The sequence below is a fragment of the Babylonia areolata genome, chromosome 12 (genome assembly GCF_041734735.1).
Source record: "Babylonia areolata isolate BAREFJ2019XMU chromosome 12, ASM4173473v1, whole genome shotgun sequence".
Classification (NCBI taxonomy): domain Eukaryota; kingdom Metazoa; phylum Mollusca; class Gastropoda; order Neogastropoda; family Buccinidae; genus Babylonia; species Babylonia areolata.
The window spans coordinates 15,319,921-15,344,920 of NC_134887.1; the positions used below are offsets into that span (position 1 = coordinate 15,319,921).

Genomic DNA, 25,000 nt, shown 5'->3' on the forward strand with positions numbered 1-25,000 from the left:
AAATATTTAGATACTGAAATGCATTAGCAAACGAGCAAATAAACAAGTAAACACATGAATGATATAATAGAGACAGATAAAAATGAATGAATAAATCGATGAACAAAGGAACACATAAACAATACCTGGTTCAATATAATCCATAAATACAAAAGCGCATGAACGGATGAAGTGATAAATAAATACATAGCGCAAAAAGAGATGAGCAAAGAAATGATAATTATCATAAATGAAAGGCGATGAATAAATGAATGAAAATGGACATGAAGAAATAAACATTGAGGTGTATACATAGACAAACAGACAAACAAACAGACAGATATCTTCAGAGTGGAGACCGCCACCACGTCCCTCCAACAATTGTCCTCCATAATAATGTGCCCACATCCAATACCTAAGCGCGTTGGGTTACGCTGCTGGTCAGGCATCTGCTTGGCAGATGTGGTGTAGCGTATATGGATTTGTCCGAACGCAGTGACGCCTCCTTGAGCTACTGAAACTGAAACTGAAACCAATACCTAAACAGTATAACTCACCACAAGCCCGGAAGTGGAGGCTGATGGAAACTGAGGTCACCATGAAATGCCACATAGTGGGACATGTGTGTGTGTGTGTGTGTGTGTGTGTGTGTGTGTGTGTGTGTGTGTGTGTGTGTGTGTGTGTGATTAACGATGAATGAGGATGAGGAAAATAACGATGCTGCCATGGCTGTCCATTTCAGGTTGAGGACCATGTGTCCAGGACTGGGAGATGCAGACACATGCGGTGGTTTTTGGTCAGGAAATTAGAGCAACGCTCCTAAAAAAAAACAACCCATCTGTGAAGTGGATAATACCCATTCTCCACCTGATGACACTCAGCACTGGATAGGAGCTAGCCACGGGCCCTAAATTCCCCCTACCACCGCTGGGACTCGAACACACAGCCCTTGCAGTCAGTCGTCAGACCACGACGATAACCACTTCACCTCGGCGGAAGGTATTTGATGAGTGCTTTTCTTCTTCTTCTTCTGTCTTTGTTGCTTGTTTTATAATTTTGTGTGTGTGTGTGTGTGTGTGTGTGTGTGTGTGTGTGTGTGTGTGTGTGTGTGTGTGTGTGTAAGTACCTATGTACATGTAATGTACCAATTGTTCCAGTTTTTCATCGCTTTGTTACCTTTAATAGACTATTCAAGCTCCTATTCTTATTCGTCGTTCTTATTATTTTATTTTATTTCAGTTTATTTCTTTATTTTTATGTTTTGTGTCGTTCGTTCTTTATTTTTTATGTCGTTAAATGGGCAGAATTGAAAAAAGGTCTTTACTGTGCCTAATTCTTTACCCATTAAAGATTCAATCAATCAATCAATCAATCTTCTTCTTCTTCTTTTCCCAACGGGCGAGTGTGTCTGTGAAATCGCTTCAAGTGATCTTCTTTTTCTTCGTGAAATATTTCTCTCAGAACGGGAAGGACACCAATTAATCAATATGCGCTCGCATGCTTTCTTTCTCTCTTGTCCCACCCACTCCCACCCCCCACGTCTCCCCACCCCTCCTTACCCCCCCCCCACCCCCCCGCCCCCACACCACCCCCACGCATTCTGACCCAGTTCAGAGTTTTCCTGACACAGTCACTTGTATATATTTTTTTTCTTCCATATGCTAATGTTTGGATTTTTGGGTGGGTACTAGCAGAACAGGTCCGACTCACCACACACCCAGCCACGTCTTTTCCACCTTTCTTTCTTTTTTTTTTCTTTCCACCTTTCTTTCTTTCCTTCCACCTTTGATTTTTTCTTTCTTTTTTCCTTTCTTTCCACCTTTCTTTCTTTCCTTCCACCTTTGTTTCTTACTTTATTTCTTTCTTTACTTCTTTCTTTCATCCTTCCTTTCTTTTTTTCCTTTCTATCTTTCTTTCTTTCCTTCCACCTTTGGTTTCTTTTTTTCTTTCTGTCTTTCTTTCTTTCCACTTTTCTTTCTTCATTTCTTTCGACCTTTCTTTCTTTCTCTCTTTCTTTCCACCTCTGTTTCTTTCTTCCTTCCTTCCTTTCTTTATCCCTTTATTCCTTTCTTTCCACCTTTCTTTCTTTCTTCCGTCCTTTCTTTATTCCTTTCTTTCCACCTTTCTTTCTTTCTTCCGTCCTTTCTTTATTCCTTTCTTTCCACCTTTCTTTCTTCCGTCCTTTCTTTATTCCTTTCTTTCCACCTTTCTTTCTTTCTTCCGTCCTTTCTTTATTCCTTTCTTTCCACCTTTCTTTCTTCCGTCCTTTCTTTATTCCTTTCTTTCCACCTTTGTTTCTTTCTTTATTCCTTTCTTTCCACCTTTGTTTCTTTCTTTTTTCTTCCTTCCTTCCTTTCTTTATCCCTTTCTTTATTCCTTTCTTTCCACCTTTGTTTCTTTCTTTCTGTCTTCCTTTCTTTATCCCTTTCTTTCTTTATTCCTTTCTTTCCACCTTTGCTTGTTTCTTTCTTCCTTTCTTCCTTTCTTTCTTTCTTCCTTCCTTTCTTCCTTTCTTTCTACCTTTGTTTCTTTATTTCTTCCTTCCTTTCTTTCTTTATTCCTTTCTTTCTTTATTCCTTTCTTTCTACCTTTCTTTCTTTCTTCCTTTCTTTCCACCTTTATTTGCTTGTTTCTTTCTTCCTTCCTTCCTTCGTTCCTTTCTTTCTTATTTTATTCCTTTCTTTCCACCTTTCTTTCTTTTTGTCTGTCTTTTCATTCATTCTTTCCTTTGAAGGATTTATGAGTAAGTTATTATTATTATTATTATTTAATTTACTTTTTTAATATACTTTCTTTCTGTCTTTTTGTCATTATTTTCTTTAAAGGGTTTATGAGTAAGAGTTAAATAGTCCACCACACAACACCCACCCCATTTCTTTCTTTCTTTCTCACTGTCTGAGTGTGTGTTTGTGTGTGTGTGTGTGTGTGTGTGTGTGTGTGTGTGTGTGTGTGTGTGTGTGTGTGCATATATGCGAAAGTTGCATGTGTGTGTTTGTGTGTGTGTTAGTGTGTGTGATAGTGTGTGTGTGTGTGTGTGTGTGTGTGTGTGTCTGTGCGTACATCTGTGTGTCTGTCTGTGTATGTGTCCAGCCACAATGGCGGAGCCCAAGAAGCGGGTCCTGATCGTGGGTGCGGGGTGCAGCGGCCTGACGGCCATCAAGGCGTGCCTGGAGGAGCACGTGCTGCCCGTGTGCCTGGAGAAAACCCTGGACATCGGGGGCCTGTGGAACTACTCCCCGGACCCTCCAGCCCCGGGCACAGCCGGCATCTACCACAGCCTGGTCATCAACACGTGCAGAGAGATGACGGCCTTCAGTGACTTCCCAGTCCCCTCCCACTTCCCGCACTTCCTGCCGCACGCCCACGTCATGGCCTACTTCCGGATGTACGCCCAGCACTTCCGCCTCCTGCCTCACATCCGGTTCAACGCAGAAGTGCGTCACATTCGCCGGGCAGAGGACTATGACGTCACGGGGCGATGGACGGTGACGTACGTGCAGCATGCTCACAAAACCTGCCCCGTGAAATGCGCGGAGCTCCATTCGTGCCGGCGGGCTGAGAATGGCGGCGACAAGCTTCACGGCGAGTTGAAAGAGGGGGTGAACGATACAGTGAAAGGCAAAGACCAGTGCAATGTGGAGCAAATGAACAATCACGATGACCAGCACAAAGAGAAAGACCTAGGAGCAGCAGACAGCTGGAAACTGAATGGCACAGAACCGACAACAGACCAAAGCAACACCACCGACCAAGGAACAACAGCAAACTGCTTCACGCCAAACGGGAGGGAAAGAGCGGCCGCCCAAAGCAAAGACACGGACAGAGAAACGGCAAGCGGCAGACTACAGACCAACGGCACAGGGGCGACGCCTGACCAATGCAAAACGAACACCCGAAATACTGGACCACGCCCGAACAAAGAGAACGACCCGAACTGGGCAAACGGACGAAGCAGTTATGCTAGAATCTCATATCAGGCATCACCAGAACAAAATAACACAGGAACGCTACAGGAACCGGAAGAGGAAGACACAGCAGCGCCACGGAAACCGGAAGAGGAAGACACTGCAGCGCCACAGGAACCGGAAGAGGAAGACACTGCAGCGCCACAGGAACCGGAAGAGGAAGACACAGCAGCGCCACAGGAACCGAAAGAGGAAGAAGAAGCAGACAGACCCAGGCGACAGGAAGCGGAAGAGGAAAGTGGAAGTGCATGCCGGGAAGTTACAGAGGTCTATGACGGCGTGATGATCTGCACGGGGCACCACACCGTGCCCTACGTGCCCCACTTCCCGGGCATGGCCGACTTCCAGGGTCAGGTCCTCCACTCGCAGGACTACAAACGGCCCGAGCCTTACCGGGGACGTCGCGTCCTCGTCATCGGTGAGTCTGGAGCACTCTGGGACTATCCGGCGGGCAGCCGCTACGTGGAATGTTAGCCTGGAGGTAACGCGTCCGCATAGGAAGCGAGAGAATCTGAGCGCACTAGTTCGAATCACACCGGCAGTTGCCAGTATTTTCTCCCCCTCCACTTGACCTTGAATGGTGGTCTGGACGTGTCATTCGGGTGAGACGATAAACCGAAGTCCCGTGTGCAGCATGCATTTAGCGCACGTAAAAGAACCCACGGCAACAAAAGGGTTGTCCATGGCAAAATTCTGTAGAAAAACCCACTTGGATTGGAAAACAATTAAATTGCAGGCAGGAAAAAACAACAACAAAATAATGGGTGGCGTTCTGAGTGTAGCGACGCGCTCTCCCTGGGGAGAGCAGCCTGAATTTCACACAGAGAGATCTGTTGTGACAATAAGAGAAATACAAATACAAATACAGTACAAAGTCCAAGTTTAGCATCCTGAATTAATGCACCTATTTTACCGGCGATGTTTGTGCATGTATGAAACGATAAGTTGAAACTCAGTTAAGGTTGGATTTGAAGTACGTTATTTTACTCAATTTTGGGTATCCTGAATTATTGCACCTATTTTACCGGCAATGTTTGTGCATGCTTGAAACGATGTGTTGTAACCCATTTTTAGTTGGAATTGAACTCTTACTTTGTACGTTATTTTACTTTCTTTTTTTTTAATGCGGATTCAGTCACTAAACTATCGTGCCATCCATCTTGCTTTTCCGTTTTTTCATCCCACAAAACTTGGAAATGCAACCAACAGGTGCAATGATTAATGATGCTGAAATTGGACATTACCCGTGGCGTCTTTCTTCACGCCTTTGTTGTGACCTCCTTCCGCTTACAAAGACCTCCTCCACCCCCACCCCCCAAGCCCCCAGCACCCCCCCACCCCCACCCCATCGTTCCTTCAGGCCCCACGGACCTCCACTCCACACAGACAACACTCACAGATCACCCAAAGAATGCAGCAGTCTTGAGACATGCTGACGTGGACCAGGCACAGACAACACTCACACATCCCCCAAAGAATGCAGCAGTCTTGAGACATGCTGACGTGGACCAGGCACAGACAACACTCACACATCCCCCAAAGTATGCAGCAGTCTTGAGACATGCTGACGTGGACCAGGCACAGACAACACTCACACATCCCCCAAAGTATGCAGCAGTCTTGAGACATGCTGACGTGGACCAGGCACAGACAACACTCACACATCCCCCAAAGTATGCAGCAGTCTGGAGACATGCTGACGTGGACCAGGCACAGACAACACTCACACATCCCCCAAAGTATGCAGCAGTCTTGAGACATGCTGACGTGGACCAGGCACAGACAACACTCACACATCCCCCAAAGTATGCAGCAGTTTGGAGACATGCTGACGTGGACCAGGCACAGACAACACTCACACATCCCCCAAAGTATGCAGCAGTCTGGAGACATGCTGGCGTGGACCAGGCACAGGCAACACTTACAGATCACCCAAAGTATGCAGCAGTCTGGAGACATGCTGACGTGGACCAGGCACAGACAACACTCACACATCCCCCAAAGAATGCAGCAGTCTGAGACATGCTGACGTGAATCAGCAGGCACAGACAACACTCACACATCCCCCAAAGTATGCAGCAGTCTTGAGACATGCTGATGTGGACCAGGCACAGACAACACTCACACATCCCCCAAAGTATGCAGCAGTCTTGAGACATGCTGACGTGGACCAGGCACAGACAACACTCACACATCCCCCAAAGTATGCAGCAGTCTTGAGACATGCTGACGTGGACCAGGCACAGACAACACTCACACATCCCCCAAAGAATGCAGCATTCTTGAGACATGCTGACGTGAATCAGCAGGCACAGACAACACTCACACATCCCCCAAAGTATGCAGCAGTCTGGAGACATGCTGATGTGGACCAGGCACAGACAACACTCACACATCCCCCAAAGTATGCAGCAGTCTTGAGACATGCTGACGTGGACCAGGCACAGACAACACTCACACATCCCCCAAAGAATGCAGCAGTCTGAGACATGCTGACGTGAATCAGCAGGCACAGACAACACTCACACATCCCCCAAAGTATGCAGCAGTCTTGAGACATGCTGACGTGGACGACTGTAGTGTTCCTGTATGACGTGGGGGTGGCCCAGTGGTTACGCGTCCGCAAAGGAACCGAGAAAATCTTAGCGCGTGGGATCGACCCCACACTCGCCAGTTTTTTTTGTTTTGTTTTTTTCCCTCCACCAAAATCTGAGGGGTGGTCTAGACGCTAGTCTTTTTCGGATGAGACGATAAACCGAGGTTCCGTATGCAGCATGCATTTAGCGCACGTAAATGAAACCCTTGACAACAAAACGGTTGCCCATGGCAATATTCTGAACAAAAATCCACTCTTTTATCATACATGCGTGTACGTGCTTGCGATTGAAAGCCTGGTTGAATCACACAGGAAACGAACGATGAGTTGCCTAAACTATAGGCAGGTGTCAGTTGGTCCTTCCCAGGCAGGCAGCCTGTTGTGCAAATCACTGTGAAGCGCTCAGAATATGGGCGCTGTTTTAGCAGCAATAATGATAACAGAAGCTTTGTTCCAATGGAGCGAGTATGTTTAGAAATTATGGTTTGCATTGACGTTGATTTATTCTGTAAGTACTAACTGTAATGTGGAGTGATGGCCTAGAGGTAACGCGTCCGCCTAGGAAGCGAGAGAATCTGAGCGCGCTGGTTCGAATCATGGTTCAGCCGCCGATATTTTCTCCCCCTCCCCTCCACTAGACCTTGAGTGGTGGTCTGGACGCTAGTCATTCGGATGAGACGATAAACCGAGGTCCCGTGTGCAGCATGCACTTAGCGCACGTAAAAGAACCCACGGCAACAAAAGGGTTGTTCCTGGCAAAATTCTGTAGAAAAATCCACATCGATAGGAAAAACAAATAAAACTGCATGCAGGAAAAAATACAAAAAATGGGTGGCGCTGTAGTGTAGCGACGCGCTCTCCCTGGGGAGAGCAGCCCGAATTTCACACAGAGAAATCTGTTGTGATAAAAAGAAATACAAATACAAATAATGCGCTCTTGCCGTTTGAGATTGACAGCTGCTTGTAAAGGATACACACTGGTACGCGGTGGTGGTGATTGTTAGTGTTGTTTTGATATGATTTAAACAAAAATATATTATCTGATTCATCATGAATACCGTTTATTTCACTTCTCTTTTTTGACGGTGACTTTTATCCTTTCACCACCAAATCCACACTGGTGCAATACGACGACTTAAACTTTGACCACCTAATCCATACTGGTGCAATACAACGACTTAAACTTTGACCACCTAATCCATACTGGTGCAATACAACGACTTAAACTTTGACCACCTAATCCACACTGGTGCAATACAATGACTTAAACTTTGACCACCTAATCCACACTGGTGCAATACAACGACTTAAACTTTGACCACCTAATCCATACTGGTGCAATACGATGACTTATCCTTTGACCACCTAATCCACGCTGGTGCAGTACGATGACTTAAACTTTGACCACCTAATCCATACTGGTGCAATACGATGACTTATCCTTTGACCACCTAATCCACGCTGGTGCAGTACGATGACTTAAACTTTGACCACCTAATCCATACTGGTGCAATACGATGACTTATCCTTTGACCACCTAATCCACACTGGTGCAATACGATGACTTAAACTTTGACCACCTAATCCACGCTGGTGCAGTACGATGACTTATCCTCTGACCACCTAATCCACACTGGTGCAATACGATGACTTAAACTTTGAACGCCTAATCCACGCTGGTGCAATACGATGACTTAAACTTTGAACGCCTAATCCACGCTGGTGCAATACGATGACTTAAACTTTGACCACCTAATCCACACTGGTGCAATACGATGACTTAAACTTTGACCACCTAATCCACACTGGTGCAATACAACGACTTAAACTTTGACCACCTAATCCACACTGGTGCAATACGATGACTTATCCTCTGACCACCTAATCCATGCTGGTGCAATAGTGATATACATCTCTCTGCCTCTGTCTCTTTCTCTTTGCCTGTTTCACGTTTTTGTCTGTCTCTGTTTCTCTGTCTCACACACACACACACACACACACACACACACACACACACACACACACACACACACACACACACACACACTCACTTACGCACACATGTATATGCACGCTAATATATACGAATACTTCCGAGCTTTCTTCCCTGTTCACACGTTGTTAGAGAGCAAACGAAAAAGGTTATCGTGTAGAAGCTCTTACTAAAAACTCGTACTAGAGAGAGAGAGAGAGAGAGAGAGAGAGAGAGAGAGAGAGAGAGTTTATATTGTTTTACAAATTCTTCCACGAGTTCTGAACGGAGAGAGGGGTGTGGGTGGGAGGAGAGGAGGAGAGGGGAGAGGGGTCGGGGGGAGGGGGGGGTGGGGGGAGGGGACACGTAAAACACGGATCTGGGTCACATTTTAACCTGTGATATTTTCTGGTTCTCGGACAGGGGTGGGCAACTCGGCTGTCGACATCGCTTCAGACCTGGCCAAGACGGCACGGCAGGTAACTCGTAGCAGAAAATGCCTCAGAGTGCTTCCCCTTTCGACTTTCCTTCTTTGAAGTTTTGTTTCTGAACCGTGAAGTAATCCTCTCTCCCCCCCCCTCCCCCCCCCCCTCTCTCTCTCTCTTGAGTTTGTTTCTTTGCTGTAAGGTGCTACTATTAGTATTATTTACTTAGTTATATTTTAGGTGATCTTCTTCCCCCCAAACCAAACCAGCTCCCACTACCCCTTTTTTCCCCCAGGGGGCACACGAAATGAACTCCTTGCCTTGCCTTGCCTTGCCTTGACTTGCCTTGCCTCGCCTCGCCTTGCCTTGCCTTGCCGTGCTGCATTGAATTATATTTCACTGGCACTGTAATGTACTTTACTGCCCTGTATTGTAATGTATTTGAACATTACTGCACGGCGGTGTACTTTACTGTGCTGTGTTGCGCTGTACTGTTACTTCACACGCATTGTATTGTACTGCATTTCACTCTGCTGTTACTGTGATGTACTTTACTGGCACAGAATTGTACCTTATTGTTCCTTCACGCGCGCTGTATTGAACTTTAACACTGCACTGTGTTGTACTTTACTTACTGGTACTGTATTGTATTTGATTGTACTTTACATGCATTGCACGTTTCTGGCACGGTGTTGTATTCTTTTTGTACTTTATTGCGCTGTATTGTACTTTGTTTTGCTGACACTGTATTGTATTGCACTTTACTGCACTCTATTGTACTGTATTACTAATTTACTGGAACTGTGCTGTACTTTGTTTTACCTTTACTGGCACTGTGTCTACCTTATTGTATTTTACTGACACTGTCTTGTACTGTATTGTACTGCACTGTGTTGCACTCTACTGGTGCTGTGTTGCACTCAGCTGGTGCGGTGTTGCACTCTACTGCACTGTTTTGCACTCTACTGCACTGTTTTGCACTCTACTGGTGGTGTGTTGCACTTTACTGGTGTTGCACTTTACTACTCTGTGTTGCACTTTACTGGTGCTGTATTTTACTGCATTGTATATCACTGTATTGTATTTTACTGCACTGTGTTGCACTCTACTGTCGCTGTGTTGTACTTTACTGTACTGTGTTGCACTCTAATGCACGTTGTTGGACTTCACTGCACTGTGCTGCATTTTACTGGCACTGTATTTTACTGCATTGTATATCACTGTATTGTATTCTACCTGCACTTTACTGCATTGTGTTGCACTTTACTGGCGCTGTATTGTACTGCATTGTAGATCACTGTGTTTTACTGTTCTGGCACTGTGTTGCACTGTTTGTATATTATTGTTTGCACTTTACTGCACTGTGTTGCACATTACTGGCGCTGTATTGTACTGTATTGTATACCACTATGTTGCACATTACTGGCGCTGTATTGCGCTGTATTGTATATCACTATATTGCACCTTACTGGCGCTGTATTGTACTGTAATGTATACCACTATGTTGCACATTACTGGCGCTGTATTGTGCTGTATTGTATATCACTATGTTGCACCTTACTGGCGCTGTATTGTACTGTAATGTATACCACTATGTTGCACATTACTGGCGCTGTATTGTGCTGTATTGTATATCACCATGTTGCACCTTACTGGCGCTGTATTGTACTGTAATGTATATCACTATGTTGCACCTTACTGGCGCTATATTGTATTGTATTGTATATCACTATGTTGCACCTTACTGGCGCTGTATTGTACTGTATTGTATATCACTATGTTGCACCTTACTGGCGCTGTATTGTACTGTATTGTATATCACCATGTTGCACCTTAACTGGCGCTGTATTGTACTGTATTGTATATAACTATGTTGCACATTACTGGCGCTGTATTGCGCTGTATTGTATATCACCATGTTGCACCTTAACTGGCGCTGTATTGTACTGTATTGTATATCACCATGTTGCACCTTAACTGGCGCTGTATTGTACTGTATTGTATACCACTATATTGCACCTTAACTGGCGCTGTATTGTACTGTATTGTATACCACTATATTGCACCTTAACTGGCGCTGTATTGTACTGTATTGTATATCACTATATTGCACCTTACTGGCGCTGTATTGTACTGTATTGTATATCACCATGTTGCACCTTAACTGGCGCTGCGTCGCTCCGTACGTTGACTTGGCACTGATCCGGGTGTCACGCCGGGTGTCCACCCGACACACAGGTGTACCTGAGCACCAGGAGAGGGTCCTGGGTGCTGTCCCGGTCAGTGACGTGGGGGGTCCCCGCAGACATGGTGGCCAACTGCCGGGCCATGGCCTCCCTCCCCTCCTCCCTCCTGCAGTGGTTGGTGGAGCGACAGGCCAACTGCAGGATGGACCACGACAGGCTGGGGATCAAACCCCGCCATCGGTGGGTGCTGTGGTGTGGTGTGGTGTGGTGTGGCTTGGTGTGTGGTGTGTGGTGTGGTGTGGTGTGGTGTGTGATGTGGTTTGATTTGGTTTGGTGTGGTGTGGTGTGGTGTGCTATGGTTTGGTGTGTTTGTGGTGTAGGTTTGTTTTGTGTTGTACTGTGATTTGCTATGTTATTTTGTGTTGTGTTTGTGTCGTATCGTGTTGCGTTGTGTGAAACATTAAATTAAAAATGTGCTGTGCCGTGCCGTGCTGTGCTGTGCTGTGCCGTGCTGTGCTGTGCCGTGCCGTGCTGTGCTGTGCCGTGCTGTGCTGTGCCGTGCTGTGCTGTGCCGTGCTGTGCCGTGCTGTGCTGTGCCGTGCTGTGCTGTGCCGTGCTGTGCCGTGCTGTGCTGTGCTGTGCTGTGCCGTGCTGTGCTGTGCCGTGCTGTGCCGTGCTGTGCTGTGCTGTGCTGTGCCGTGCTGTGCTGTGCTGTGCCGTGCTGTGCTGTGCTGTGCTGTGCCGTGCTGTGCCGTGCCGTGCTGTGCCGTGCCGTGTCGTGCCGTTCCGTGCTGTGTGTGCTGTGCTGTGCCGTGCCGTGCTGTGCTGTGCCGTGCTGTGCTGTGCTGCGCTGTGATGTGCTGTGTTTTTGAGTGAGCGGCAGGCCAACTGCTGGACAGACCATGGCAGACTGGGTTCAATCCATGACACCAGTAGGACTCGGCACTCAGGGCTCAGGTGGGAGAATGGTTAAGACGCTCATCTGCCAATACAGTGTCCGTGAGAGTCTGGGTTCGAATCCCGCTGTCGTCCTTATCTCCCGAATTTGACTGCAAAATCAAAGTGAGCTTCCAACCATTCAGATGAGACGATAAATCGAGGTCCTTCATGCAGCACGCACTTTTGCACCCATGGCAACAAGAGCGTTGTCCTCTGGCAAAATTATGTTGCAGAAATCCACTCCGATAGGTACACAGATATATACATGCTCTTAAGGTATGAAGAAGCCTGTTGGGTTATGCTGCTGGTCAGGCATCTGCCTGGCGATACATTGCGAGCACATGATAGATATCTTGCTTACACGAGTAGGTGTGTTGGTGTTTTGCACCTGTGGAAATGATAATGCAGGGTCTGGTTTGAACAAGAAAGGGGAAAAAAATATAGGAGGGATGGGTACCGGTAGGTATTTGTGTTGTGCTGTGTTGTGTTGTTCTGTTGTGGTGTACTGTGTTGTGCTGGTGTTGTGTTGTGTTGGTCTGTGTGTTGTTCTGTGTTGTGTTTTACTGTGCTGTGTTGCCTTAATCTATGTGCTGTGCTGTGCTGTACGGAGCTGCGTTGTGCTGCGCTGAGCTGCGTTTCTCCCTCAAACACACACACACACACACACACACACACACACTTCAATTTCAATCACTCGCTGTTTCCATTTGTTTGTTCATTCATTTAATCATTCATATTCGGAAATAGTAGAGTGGTAACTCTCTCCATTCACAGGGTACACAACTTCAAGTTCAAATTCATATTCGTTTTTTTCTTTTTTTTCTTTTTCTTTTTTTTTTTTTTTTTAACTCTTCCAGTCTGTTATCCGCCCACCCGACCATCAACGACGAGTTGCCCTTTCACCTCATGACGCAGCGCGTGCAGGTGCGAGCTGACGTCAGCAGGATCCTTCCGCGGGCCGTGCAGTTCACGGACGGCCACGTGCAGGAAGTTGACGTCATCATCATGGCCACCGGATATGACTACCGGCTGGACTTTGTCGATCCTAAAGTCTTGCAGGTGTGTGTGTGGGGGCGGTGGGTGTGTGTGGGGGGGGGGTGAGGGGGGGGGGGGGGGGAGAGGGGGAGAAGAGATTGAATGTCGATGCAGCAGTCACAGACTTGCGACGTAGTAGCAATTTCCCATGAAAAATGTTTTCGCAGAGACTATGACTGATAATAGAAGATAATTCATAAATCAGCATGGAACACCCCCACCCTAATGATTATGCTGATTTACAGTCCTGATTATCCTACGATGGATGATGGTATGATTGTGCTCAGTCTTGGTTTTGATATTTTACGCATAGTAAGAGGTAGACTAAAAATAATCTTGGTAATAGTCGACTAACATGGGATAAAAGAGGCGACGTATCGAGCCACAGGCTTTTCTTCAGGCAAATGAAATGAGTGAGCGACAGACAGAGAGATAGAGATATTTTACGCATAGTTTGTTGTGATCTTAATGTGTTTGAATTCTGAAATATATCCTGTGAGTCCAAAATGGATTACATCATTAATTAATTCTTTGCACGTGTGTATGTAAGGTCTCGCAGTAGCTTGAATGTCTGGTGCGTTTACGTGTTTGCGTTTCGGTGTAAAATGGGTTGAAAATGTCCTCTGCATTCCCGCCCCCCGATTTTCCTAAGGGGTAGAGATAGGGGCGTTTCTAACTGACACCACTGTGTCATGACGTCAGGTGATTGACAACCGCGTGAAGCTGTACAAATACGTGTTTCCGCCGCACCTGCCGCATGCAACGCTGGCTGTGATTGGTCTGGTGCAAGCCATTGGTGCCGTCATGCCCATCTCTGAGCTCCAGTGTCGCTGGTTCGCCTCTCTCATGATCGGTCAGTTCATCTGTCTGTCTGTCTGTCTGTCTGTCTGCTTCACTTTATCTTTGTGTCTGTCTCTTTGTCTCTCTGTGTGTCGGTTGTTGCATCTTTCTGTCCAGTTTTTCTTTTTTTTCTTTTTTTAATTATTATTATTTTTTTTAACCTTCTTCTATCTGTGTGTGTGTGTGTGTGTGTGTGTGTGTGTGTGTGTGTGTGTGTGTGTGTGTGTGTTTCGGTGGGTGGGATGGGGAGTGGGTGAAGGGGTGTGTGTGACTTATTTCAGAGGTTGATCAAGTAGCCTGACTTTCTGAGTCTTCTATGTTTCCTCTTGCATTTCTTGGTCGGTGTCTGTCCCTCTCTTGTATTTATGTCAAGTTTTGAAAAAAAGAAAAAAGAAAAAAAAGAAATCACACATGCTCTTTCTTTGTCCCCCTCCCTTCCACTTACTCTCTCTCATATGCATGCATACACACACGCACGCGCGCGCGCGCACACACACACACATATGTATATATATATACATGTATATATATATATATATATATATATAGAGAGAGAGAGAGAGAGAGAGAGAGAGAGATGTATATTACATACATACATACATACATACATACATACATGCATGCACACACAGAGGTAGAACCACACACACACACACACAGAGACACACAGACACACACACACACACACACACACACACACACACATACACAGACACAGACACACACACACACACACACACACACACATACACACACACACACACAGACACACACACACACACACACACACACACACACACACACACACACCTGACCGTCGTCACCTCTTCCGTTCACAGGCCGAGTGCGCCTTCCAGAAAGAGGAAAGATGGAGAAAGACATCGCGCAAAAAGAGAAAGAGATGGACTCTCGCTACTATCGCTCCAGGCGTCACACACTGCAGGTTTGTTGCTGCTTGTATTAGGTGACGTCACCCGTTGCAGGCTTGTACTGCTTGTATTAGGTGACGTCACACAGTGCATGTTTGTGCTGCTTGTGTTAGGTGACGTCACACACTACGGGTTTGTACTGCTTGTATTATGTGATGTCACGCACTGCAGGCTTGTACTGCTTGTGTCACGTGACGTCACACACTGCAGGTTTGTACTGCTTGTATTAGGTGACGTCACCCGTTGCAGGTTTGTACTGCTTGTATGAGGTGACGTCACACACTGCAGGTTTGTACTGCTTGTATTAGGTGACGTCACACATTGCAGGTTTGTGCTGCTTGTGTTAGGTGATGTCATACACTGCAGGCTTGCACTGCTTGTGTTAGGGTGACGTCACACGTTACAGGCTTGTATTGTTTGTATTAGGTGACGTCACATTAAAGGCTTGTACTGCTTCTATTAGGTGACGTCACACACTGCAGGTTGGTACTGCTTGTATTAGGGTGACGTCACACGTTGCAGGCTTGTACAGCTCGTATGAGGTGACGTTACACACTGCAGGTTTGTGCTGCTTGTTCAGTACATGGCTTATACTGAATAAAACTTGTCGAGTACGAGTTTTAAGTTCCCCCACCTCCCAACCCCCCTGCCCCTCCTCCCCACCCCCCCACCCCCCACCCCCACCCCTCCCTTCCCGTGTTGCAGACGTTCTGGGTTCAGTACATGGACGAGGTGGCGGAGCAGATCGGAGCGAGGCCCGTCCTGTGGAGGATGCTGCTGACCCGGCCGTCTCTGGCTCTGCGCTGTGTGCTGGGGCCCTGTCTGCCCGCCCAGTACAGGCTGCAGGGACCCCACGCCTGGCCCCATGCCGCTCGCTTCATCAGGTCTCTGCCCCGCCACGCCCCCTCTCTCCCGTGTCTGTCTGCTGTCTGTTGGGAGTCCTTATTGTTGTTGTTGTTGTGGTGGTCATCATCTTCGTGTTTGTTTTTACCGTTGTTATCGTTGTTGTTGTTGTTGTTATCGTTGTTGTTGTTGTTGTTGTTAACATCTTCTTGTTCTTGTTCGTTTTTTGTTTTTTCCGTCGTTACCTTTGTTATTGTTGTTGTTGTTGCCGTTGCCGTTGTCGTCGTCGTCGTTGTTGTTGTTGTTGTTGTTGTCTTCTTATTCTTGTTTTTTTTTTCCTCCGCCGTTTTCGTTGCTGTTGTTATCGTTGTTGTTGTTGTCTATTTTTCAGTCTTGTTTGTTTTTACCATCAATATCGTTGTTATTGTTGTTGTTGTTAACATCTTCTTGTTCGTTCTTTTACTGTCGTTACCTTTGTTGTTGCTGTTGTTGTTGTTGTTGCCGTTGTGGTCGTCGTCGTCGTCGTCGTCGTTGTTGTTAGTGTTATGATCTTGTTCTTGCTCGGTTTTTACTGTCGTTATTATTGTTAACGTTGATATCATCTTCTTGTTTGTTTTTTGTTGTTTTTTTACCGTCGTTACCTTTGTTGTTGTTGTTGTTTTTGTTGTTGTTGTTGCCGTTGCCGTTGTCGTCTGCGTCGTCGTTGTTGTTGTTGTTGTCTTCTTCTCCTTGTTCCCCCCCCGTCATTATCGTTGTCATCTCTCGCCCTTTCTCCCATGTTTGGCTGGAAAATCAAACTGAGTCTTGAGTCATTCGGATGAGATGATAAACCAATATCCCGTGTGCAGCACGCATATAGAACCCACGGCAACGAGAGTGTTGCCCTCTGGTAAAAAATACTGTGGAAGAAATCCACTCTGGTCTGAACACAACTATACTAAGCATGCATTCAAGGCCTGACTAAGCGCGTTGGGTTATGCAGCTGGTCAGGCATCTGCTTAGCGGATGTGGTGTAGCGTATATGGATTTGTCTGAACACAGTGACGCCTCCTTGAGAAACTGAAAAACTGAAGCTGAAACTTTGGTTGTTGTATTCACCATCACCTTCTTTTTAAATGTTGCTTGTATTTGTCATCGTTATCATTGTTTTTTTAAATTGTTACTGTCGTCATCTTCTTGTTCTTTCTAGTTTGTTTTGATTGTTTTGTTTTGTTTTTGCCCTCGTCGTTGTTGTTGTTATTGTTATCATCATCATCATCTTATTCTGCTTGTTCCGTCGTTAGCATTGTTGTTATAATTATCATCACCTCCATCTTGTTCTTGTTCTTCTTGTGTCTTACCACATTCGCAGTCATTGTTTTGTGTGTGTGTGTGTGTGTGTGTGTGTGTGTGTGTGTGTGTGTGTGTGTGTGTGTGTACTTGTGTGTGTGTACTGTTATTGTCATCTTTTTGTTCTTTTTTGTTTTGTTTTTGTTGTTGTTGTGGTGGTGGTGGTGGTGGTTGTTCAGCTTATTCTCTGTTTTTGGGTTTGTTGGTTTTTTGAGGATCTATCTTTGTCTTTTTCCCCCTCATGTGTTCGCCGTGTGTGGGGGGTGGGGGTGCTGGGGGGCGAGAGGGTGAGGGGGACGTGGGTGGATTGTTTGTTTGTTTGTTTGTTTGTGTGTGTGTGTGTGTGTGTGTGTGTGTGTGTGTGTGCGTGTGTGTGCGTGTGTGTGTGTGTGTGTGAGTGTGTGCGCGCGCGTGTGTGTGTACTTGTGTGTGTGTGTGTGTGTGTGTGTGTGTGTGTATGTGTCCGCGTGTGTGTGTGTGGGGAAGGGGGGGGTTGGGGGGGGGGGGGAGGAGGCGTGTGTATGTGCACACACGTGTGTGTGTGTGTGTGTGTGTGTGTGTGTGTGTGTGTGTGTGCGTGTTTATGTGCGTGTGTGTGTTTATGTGCGTATGTGTATGTACGTGCATGCGGACAGTCGATCACTTGCATAATTATGCTATATGTGTATTCCTCCAAACAAAACTTACCTTAATTAAACTCCAAACAGATGACACAGTAAGTGTATACGTCATGTCGTATCCACCACCAAAACAATGCATCAAAAGCATGACACGATCAGTGTGTACGTCATGTCGTATCCAGCACCAAACCAATGCATCAAAAGCATGACACAGTAAGTGTATACGTCATGTCGTATCCACCACCAAAACAATGCATCAAAAGCATGACACGATCAGTGTGTACGTCATGTTACATCCAGCACCAAACCAATGCATCAAAAGCATGACACAGTAAGTGTGTACGTCATGTCGTATCCAGCACCAAAACAATGCATCCAAAGCATGACACGATCAGTGTGCACGTCATGTCGTATCCAGCACCAAAACAGTGTATCACAAGCATGACACAGTAAGTGTTTACTTCATGTATCCAGCACCAAAACAATGCATCAAAATCATGACACAGTAAGTGTGTACGTCATGTTACATCCAGCACCGAAACAATGTATCAAAATCATGACACAGTAAGTGTGTACGTCATGTCGTATCCAGCACCGAAACAATATCAAACGCATGACACAGTAAGTGTGTACGTCATGTTACATCCAGCACCGAAACAATGTATCAAAATCATGACACAGTAAGTGTGTACGTCATGTCGTACCCTGCACCAAAACAATGCATCAAAAGCATGACACGATCAGTGTGTACGTCATGTCGTATCCAGCACCAAACCAATGCATCAAAAGCATGACACAGTAAGTGTGTACGTCATGTCGTATCCAGCACCAAAACAATGCATCAAAATCATGACACAGTAAGTGTGTACGTCATGTTACATCCAGCACCAAAACAATGCATCGAAAGCATGACACAATAAGTGTGTACGTCATGTCGTACCCTGCACCAAAACAATGCATCAAAAGCCATTCACGTGCATCAGGTGACCTCATCACTGGCTCATTTTCCTTTTTTTTTTTAGATCCGTGTGGACCCGATACAACCTCAGACCCAAAGCTACCCGGGATCCGAACACGAGCACGCAACGCCTCCCAGGGGCCCCTACCTGCACAGAGGAAGACGAGCGCGCCACAGAAAAAGCAAAGGCACCCAATGACGCAAACAACTGCGCTGACGTCACAGCAAGCCCAGTTCGTCACAGGGTGTTGACGGCGACTGTGACGTCAGCATGCTCCGAGCCTTCTCACCCACCCGCTTTCCTGTGTCCGGCGGTGAGCGGGGAAGGGGAGGAGGAGGGGGGTTGCGGGGGGTGGAGAGGGGTGCTGTTCTATCTGTACGTGTTGCTGGTGTGTGTGGCGTGCCTCATCTGCATGAGGACTTGCCTGCTGGGGCAGAGAGAGGTGGGCGATGACACCGAGTGAGGTCACCAAGTGCCCACGTGTGTGTGTGTGTGTGTGTGTGTGTGTGTGTGTGTGTGTGTGTGTGTGTGTGTGTGCGTTCTTCTTCCTCGTTCGTGGGCTGCAACTCCCACGTTCACTCGTATTTACACGAATGGACTTTTACGTGTACGACCGTTTTACCCGACCATGTAATAATAATGATAATGATAATGGTATATTATCTTGTGCAGTGACAAATCAAAGCGCTTTCGCACCAGTCATTCACACGCATGCTTTACTCTAAAACTGGAGAAACTGAAGACAAGGAAGAGGCAGGGAAGGGAGGCTATTTTGGGAAGAGGTGGGTTTTGAGGCCAGACTTGAAAGAGCTGAGTGCGGAGACTTGACGAAGCGAAAGAGGAAGTTCATTTCATTTGCAAGGTCCAGAGACAGAGTAAGAACGGCGGTTGAGTGTTTGAATCTGGGTATGCGTAAACAGAGTGGATCCGAAGCCGATCGTAGAGAGCGAGATGGAGTGTAGAGGTGAAGGCAGCCACAGAGATAGTAAGGGGCAGATTTGTGAATACATTTATAACATGGAGTGCTGATCTTGTACTTTATTCTGTGTGAGACAAGGAGCCAGTGGAGATGTTGCAAAAGAGGAGTGACGTGCTCAGATCTTTTCTTTCTGAGGACGAGTCGGGCAGCAGAGTTTTGTATGTGCTGAAGGGACTGAATGGATGAAGCAGGCAAACCAGACAATAGAGAGTTACAGCAGTCAATGCGAGAGGGAATGAGAGAAACGACAAGTCATACAGTCATACTCCGCTTTCGGAGGTGTGCATGCTGGGTATGTTGTTGTTTCCATAACCCACCGATTGCTGATATGGATTACAGGATCTTTAACGTGCGTATTTGATCTTCTGCTTGCTTATACACACGAAGGGGGTTCAGGCACTAGCAGGTCTGCATATATGTTGACCTGGGAGATCGGAAAAATCTCCACATTTTACCCACTAGGCGCCGTTACCGAGATTCGAACCCGGGACCCTCAGATTGAAAGTCCATCGCTTTAACCACTCGGCTGTTGCGCCCGTCGTGTGTGTGCTCGTCTTCCTTGTGTGCTTTACAACAAAAGGAGAGATCAAATGTGTTGGAAATTGATCCCTGTCCAACGTGGAGTGAATTAAGGAAAGATATGATAACAAAAAAATGTTGGAAATAAACCTCTAAAGAACTTGGAGTGAAGTAAGGAAAGATATGATATGTGTTGGAAATCAATCTGTGTCGAATTTGGTGTGAATCAAGGAAAGATATGATAAATGTATTTGAAATCAACCTCTGAAGAACTTGGAGTTAATTAAGGAAAGTTACGATGTGTGTTGGAAATCAGTCTATGAAGAACTTGGAGTCAATTATTAAGGAAAGATACGATGTGTGTTGGAAATCAATCTCTGAAGAACTTGGAGTCAATGAAGGAAAGATACGATGTGTGTTGGAAATCAGTCTATGAAGAACTAAAAGTGAATTAAGGTATTTGTTTGTATTTGTATTTGTATTTCTTTTTATCACAACAGATTTCTCTGTGTGAAATTCGGGCTGCTCTCCCCAGGGAGAGCGCGTCGCTATACTACAGCGCCACCCTTTTTTTTTTACTTTTTTTTCCTGTGTGCAGTTTTATTTGTTTTTCCTATCGAAGTGGATTTTTCTACAGAATTTTGCCAGGAACAACATTTTTGTTGCCGTTGGTTCTATTACGTGCGCTAAGTGAATGCTGCACACGGGGCCTCGGTTTATCGTCTCATCCGAATGACTAGCGTCCAGACCACCACTCAAGGTCTAGTGGAGGGGGAGAAAATATCGACGGCTGAGCCGTGATTTGAACCAGCGCGCTCAGATTCTCTCGCTTCCAAGGCGGACGCGTTACCTCTAGGCCATCACTCCAAGTAAGACATGATATGTGTTTGAAATCAATCTCTGAAGAACTTGGAGTGAGCAGCACTGAGTATTTCAAGTGTCCATATTTTTGACGAATATTGAGGACGTCCAGATAATATTTTCCATTTCGCATTACAACACCAACAGCAAATTTTGGCTTTAAAACTATCAGCTTTTCTGAGGGTGGTCATGAACTCATATTTTGATTTGATTGGGTACCTTTTTCACTGCAGTCTGTGGTTTCTTAATCTAATTTCCCCCTTATTCTTTTATGGTATCTTGACGTAACTTGAAGTGTGTACTCTCTCTCTCTCTCTCTCTCTCTCTCTCTCTCTCTCATTTTTGTATTTTGATTGTGTTTTGATTTTTTTTTTCTTTTTGCTGATTTTCGCTTCTTTAACTTTATTCCCTCTTTAGGGCGAGGGCTGGATGTTAAAAAGCATGTTACTTGCTTATCTATTAGCCTCGATAATAAAGATTTGGCAGAAGAGCAAGCCGGATTCAGAGCTCGATATAGCACCATGGCTCGATATGGCATCATTGTTTGATACGGCTCGATATGGCACCATTGTTTGATATGGCACCATTGCTCGATATGGCACCATTGTTTGATATGGCACCATTGTTTGATATGGTACCATCGTTTGATATGGCATCATTGTTTGATATGGCATCATTGTTTGATATGGCACCATTGCTCGATATGGCACCATTGTTTGATATGGCACCATTGTTTGATATGGCACCATTGCTTGATATGGCATCATTGTTTGATATGGCACCATTGTTTGATATGGTACCATCGTTTGATATGGCATCATCACTTGATATGACACCATTGTTTGATATGGCACCATTGTTTGATATGGCATCATTGCTTGATATGGCATCATCACTTGATATGACACCATTGCTTGATATGGCACTATCGCTTGATATGGCACCATTGCTTGATATGGCACCATCACTTGATATGGCATCATGGCTTGATATGGCACCATTGCTTGATATGGCACCATTGCTTGATATGGCACCATTGCTTGATATGGCATCATCACTTGATACGGCACCATTGTTTGATATGACATCATTGTTTGATATGACATCATTGCTTGATATGACATCATTGCCTGATATGGCATCATTGTTTGATATGGCATCATCACTTGATATGGCATCATCACTTGATATGGCATCATCACTTGATATGGCACCATCACTTGATATGGCACCATCACTTGATATGGCACCGTCACTTGATACGGCACCATTGGTCATGATTATACTCTCGCTGCACTCTGTCGTACAAAAAATGTTTTGTAAAAAAGAAAATCCAGTGTTTATGAAGCCTTCGTTGATTTCCGGAAAAAGTTCGACCCAGTGAATGTAAACGTTCTAGAGTCCGCTTTGAGTTTATGTATGTATGTACGTATGTATGTTTGCATGGATCGATCAGGCGACGTTACTCCACTGAATCGCATATATATATATATATATATATATATATATAGATAGATAGATAGATAGATAGATATTTTTGTACTCTCTATCTCTCTCCATGTATATATATATATATATATATATATATATATATATATATATATATATATATATATATATATATGTGTGTGTGTGTGTGTGTGTGTGTGTGTGTGTGATACTTGTACACCTGTTTATACACAACAGTATCATCGTCATACTTTTACACTTGTCTATATACAACAGTATCGTCGTCATATTCACTATTACACCTGTTTATATACAACGGTACCGTCGTCATATTCACTATTACATCTGTCTATATACAACAGTATCGTCGTCATACTCACTATTACACCTGTCTATATACAACAGTATCGTCGTCATACTCACTATTACACCTGTCTATATACAACAGTATCGTCGTCATACTCACTATTACACCTGTCTATATGCAACAGTATCGTCGTCATACTCACTATTACACCTGTCTATATACAACAGTATCGTCGTCATATTCACTATAATACCTGTCTATATACAACAGTATCGTCGTCATACTCACTATTACACCTGTCTATATACAACAGTATCGTCGTCATACTCACTATTACACCTGTCTATATACAACAGTATCGTCGTCATACTCACTATAACACCTGTCTATATACAACGATATCGTCGCCATACTCACTGTTACACCTGTCTATACACAACGGTATAGTCGTCATGGTCACTATAACACCTGTCTATATACAACGGTATCGTCGTCATACTCACTATTACACCTGTCTATATGCAACAGTATCGTCGTCATACTCACTATTACACCTGTCTATATACAACAGTATCGTCGTCATACTCACTATTACACCTGTCTATATACAACAGTATCGTTGTCATACTCACTATTGCATCTGTCTATATACAACAGTATCGTCGTCATACTCACTATTACATCTGTCTATATGCAACAGTATCGTCGTCATACTGACTATTACACCTGTCTATATGCAACAGTATCGTCGTCATACTCACTATTACACCTGTCTATATACAACAGTATCGTCGTCATACTCACTATTACACCTGTCTATATACAACAGTATCGTCGTCATACTCACTATTGCATCTGTCTATATACAACAATATCGTCGTCATACTCACTATTACACCTGTCTATATACAACAGTATCGTCGTCATACTCACTATTACACCTGTTTATATACAACAGTATCGTCGTCATACTCACTATAACACCTGTCTATATACAACAGTATCGTCGTCATACTCACTATAACATCTGTCTACATACAACAGTATCGTCGTCATACTCACTATTACACCTGTCTATATACAACAGTATCGTCGTCATACTCACTATTACACCTGTCTATATACAACAGTATCGTCGTCATACTCACTATAACACCTGTCTATATGCAACAGTATCGTCGTCATACTCACTATTACACCTGTCTATATACAACAGTATCGTCGTCATACTCACTATTACACCTGTCTATATACAACAGTATCGTCGTCATACTCACTATTGCATCTGTCTATATACAACAGTATCGTCGTCATACTCACTATTACACCTGTCTATATACAACAGTATCGTCGTCATACTCACTATTACACCTGTCTATATGCAACAGTATCGTCGTCATACTCACTATTACACCTGTCTATATACAACAGTATCGTCGTCATACTCACTATAACACCTGTCTATATACAACGGTATCGTCGCCATACTCACTGTTACGCCAGTTTATACACAACAGTATCGTCGTCATAATCACAATTACACATGTCTGTTTCGTGACATGAAAGTTGTATTGTCATTCATTTCTTGACACGGAAAATAATACGTAACTACTCTGACATATACTTGACATTAGCGGATGTAATTTTCCTTGTCTGTTCTTGACATTGAAAAATTTTGTATTTGTCCCTTGGTTTTTTGGGGGTTTTTTAACTCGAAATCCATATGATTGTTTTTGTATATTTTTGACAATGTGCGTCTCTGTAGCCTATTTGTTCTTTCACATTCTTGGCATTGGAAATGTATAGAATAACCCCGGTCTATACTGAACACTGGACATTGATGTAAGCGCCCTTGTCCATTCCTGAAATCAGAAGTTTATTATAATCAACGTAATTAGCTTTATCTAGTTTTGACATTGCGAATGAGTATTGCTCTCATCTATTCTTGGACATAGAACTGTATTTTGTATTATTATTATATAATCATCTTAGCTTTATCTAGTCTTGATATTGAAGATGAGTATTCCTGTCATTATCTATCCTTGGACATTAGAAGTGTTTTTTGGGGTTTTTTTTTGTTTTTTGTGTTGTTTTTTTTACATCAGAGACATGAGTTGTTGTTACTATTATTATTATTGTTGTTGTTGTTGTTAACATTGTTATTAATATCATTATTGTAATTATTGTTAGTGACATTGTCATTACAAATATACTGATTGTTCTTTGCTGTCCTTTTCCATATCATACACACTGATTTTACTGACAGGC

At 44.6% G+C, this 25,000-nt stretch overlaps 1 protein-coding gene across 1 annotated transcript in view; it reads left to right on the forward strand.

Annotated features, from left to right (window-relative positions):
- Positions 1-3,266: 3,266 nt before the first annotated feature.
- LOC143287845 (uncharacterized) overlaps positions 3,267-25,000 on the forward strand; it is a 25,965-nt gene continuing 4,231 nt past the window's right edge. The window contains exons 1-8 of the mRNA XM_076596084.1: positions 3,267-4,362; positions 8,936-8,991; positions 11,176-11,363; positions 12,920-13,121; positions 13,800-13,950; positions 14,777-14,880; positions 15,572-15,750; positions 18,681-18,930. Coding sequence (XP_076452199.1) covers positions 3,282-4,362; positions 8,936-8,991; positions 11,176-11,363; positions 12,920-13,121; positions 13,800-13,950; positions 14,777-14,880; positions 15,572-15,750; positions 18,681-18,930 — 2,211 coding nt within the window. The 5' untranslated portion in view covers positions 3,267-3,281. The remainder of the gene's footprint in view (positions 4,363-8,935; positions 8,992-11,175; positions 11,364-12,919; positions 13,122-13,799; positions 13,951-14,776; positions 14,881-15,571; positions 15,751-18,680; positions 18,931-25,000) is intronic.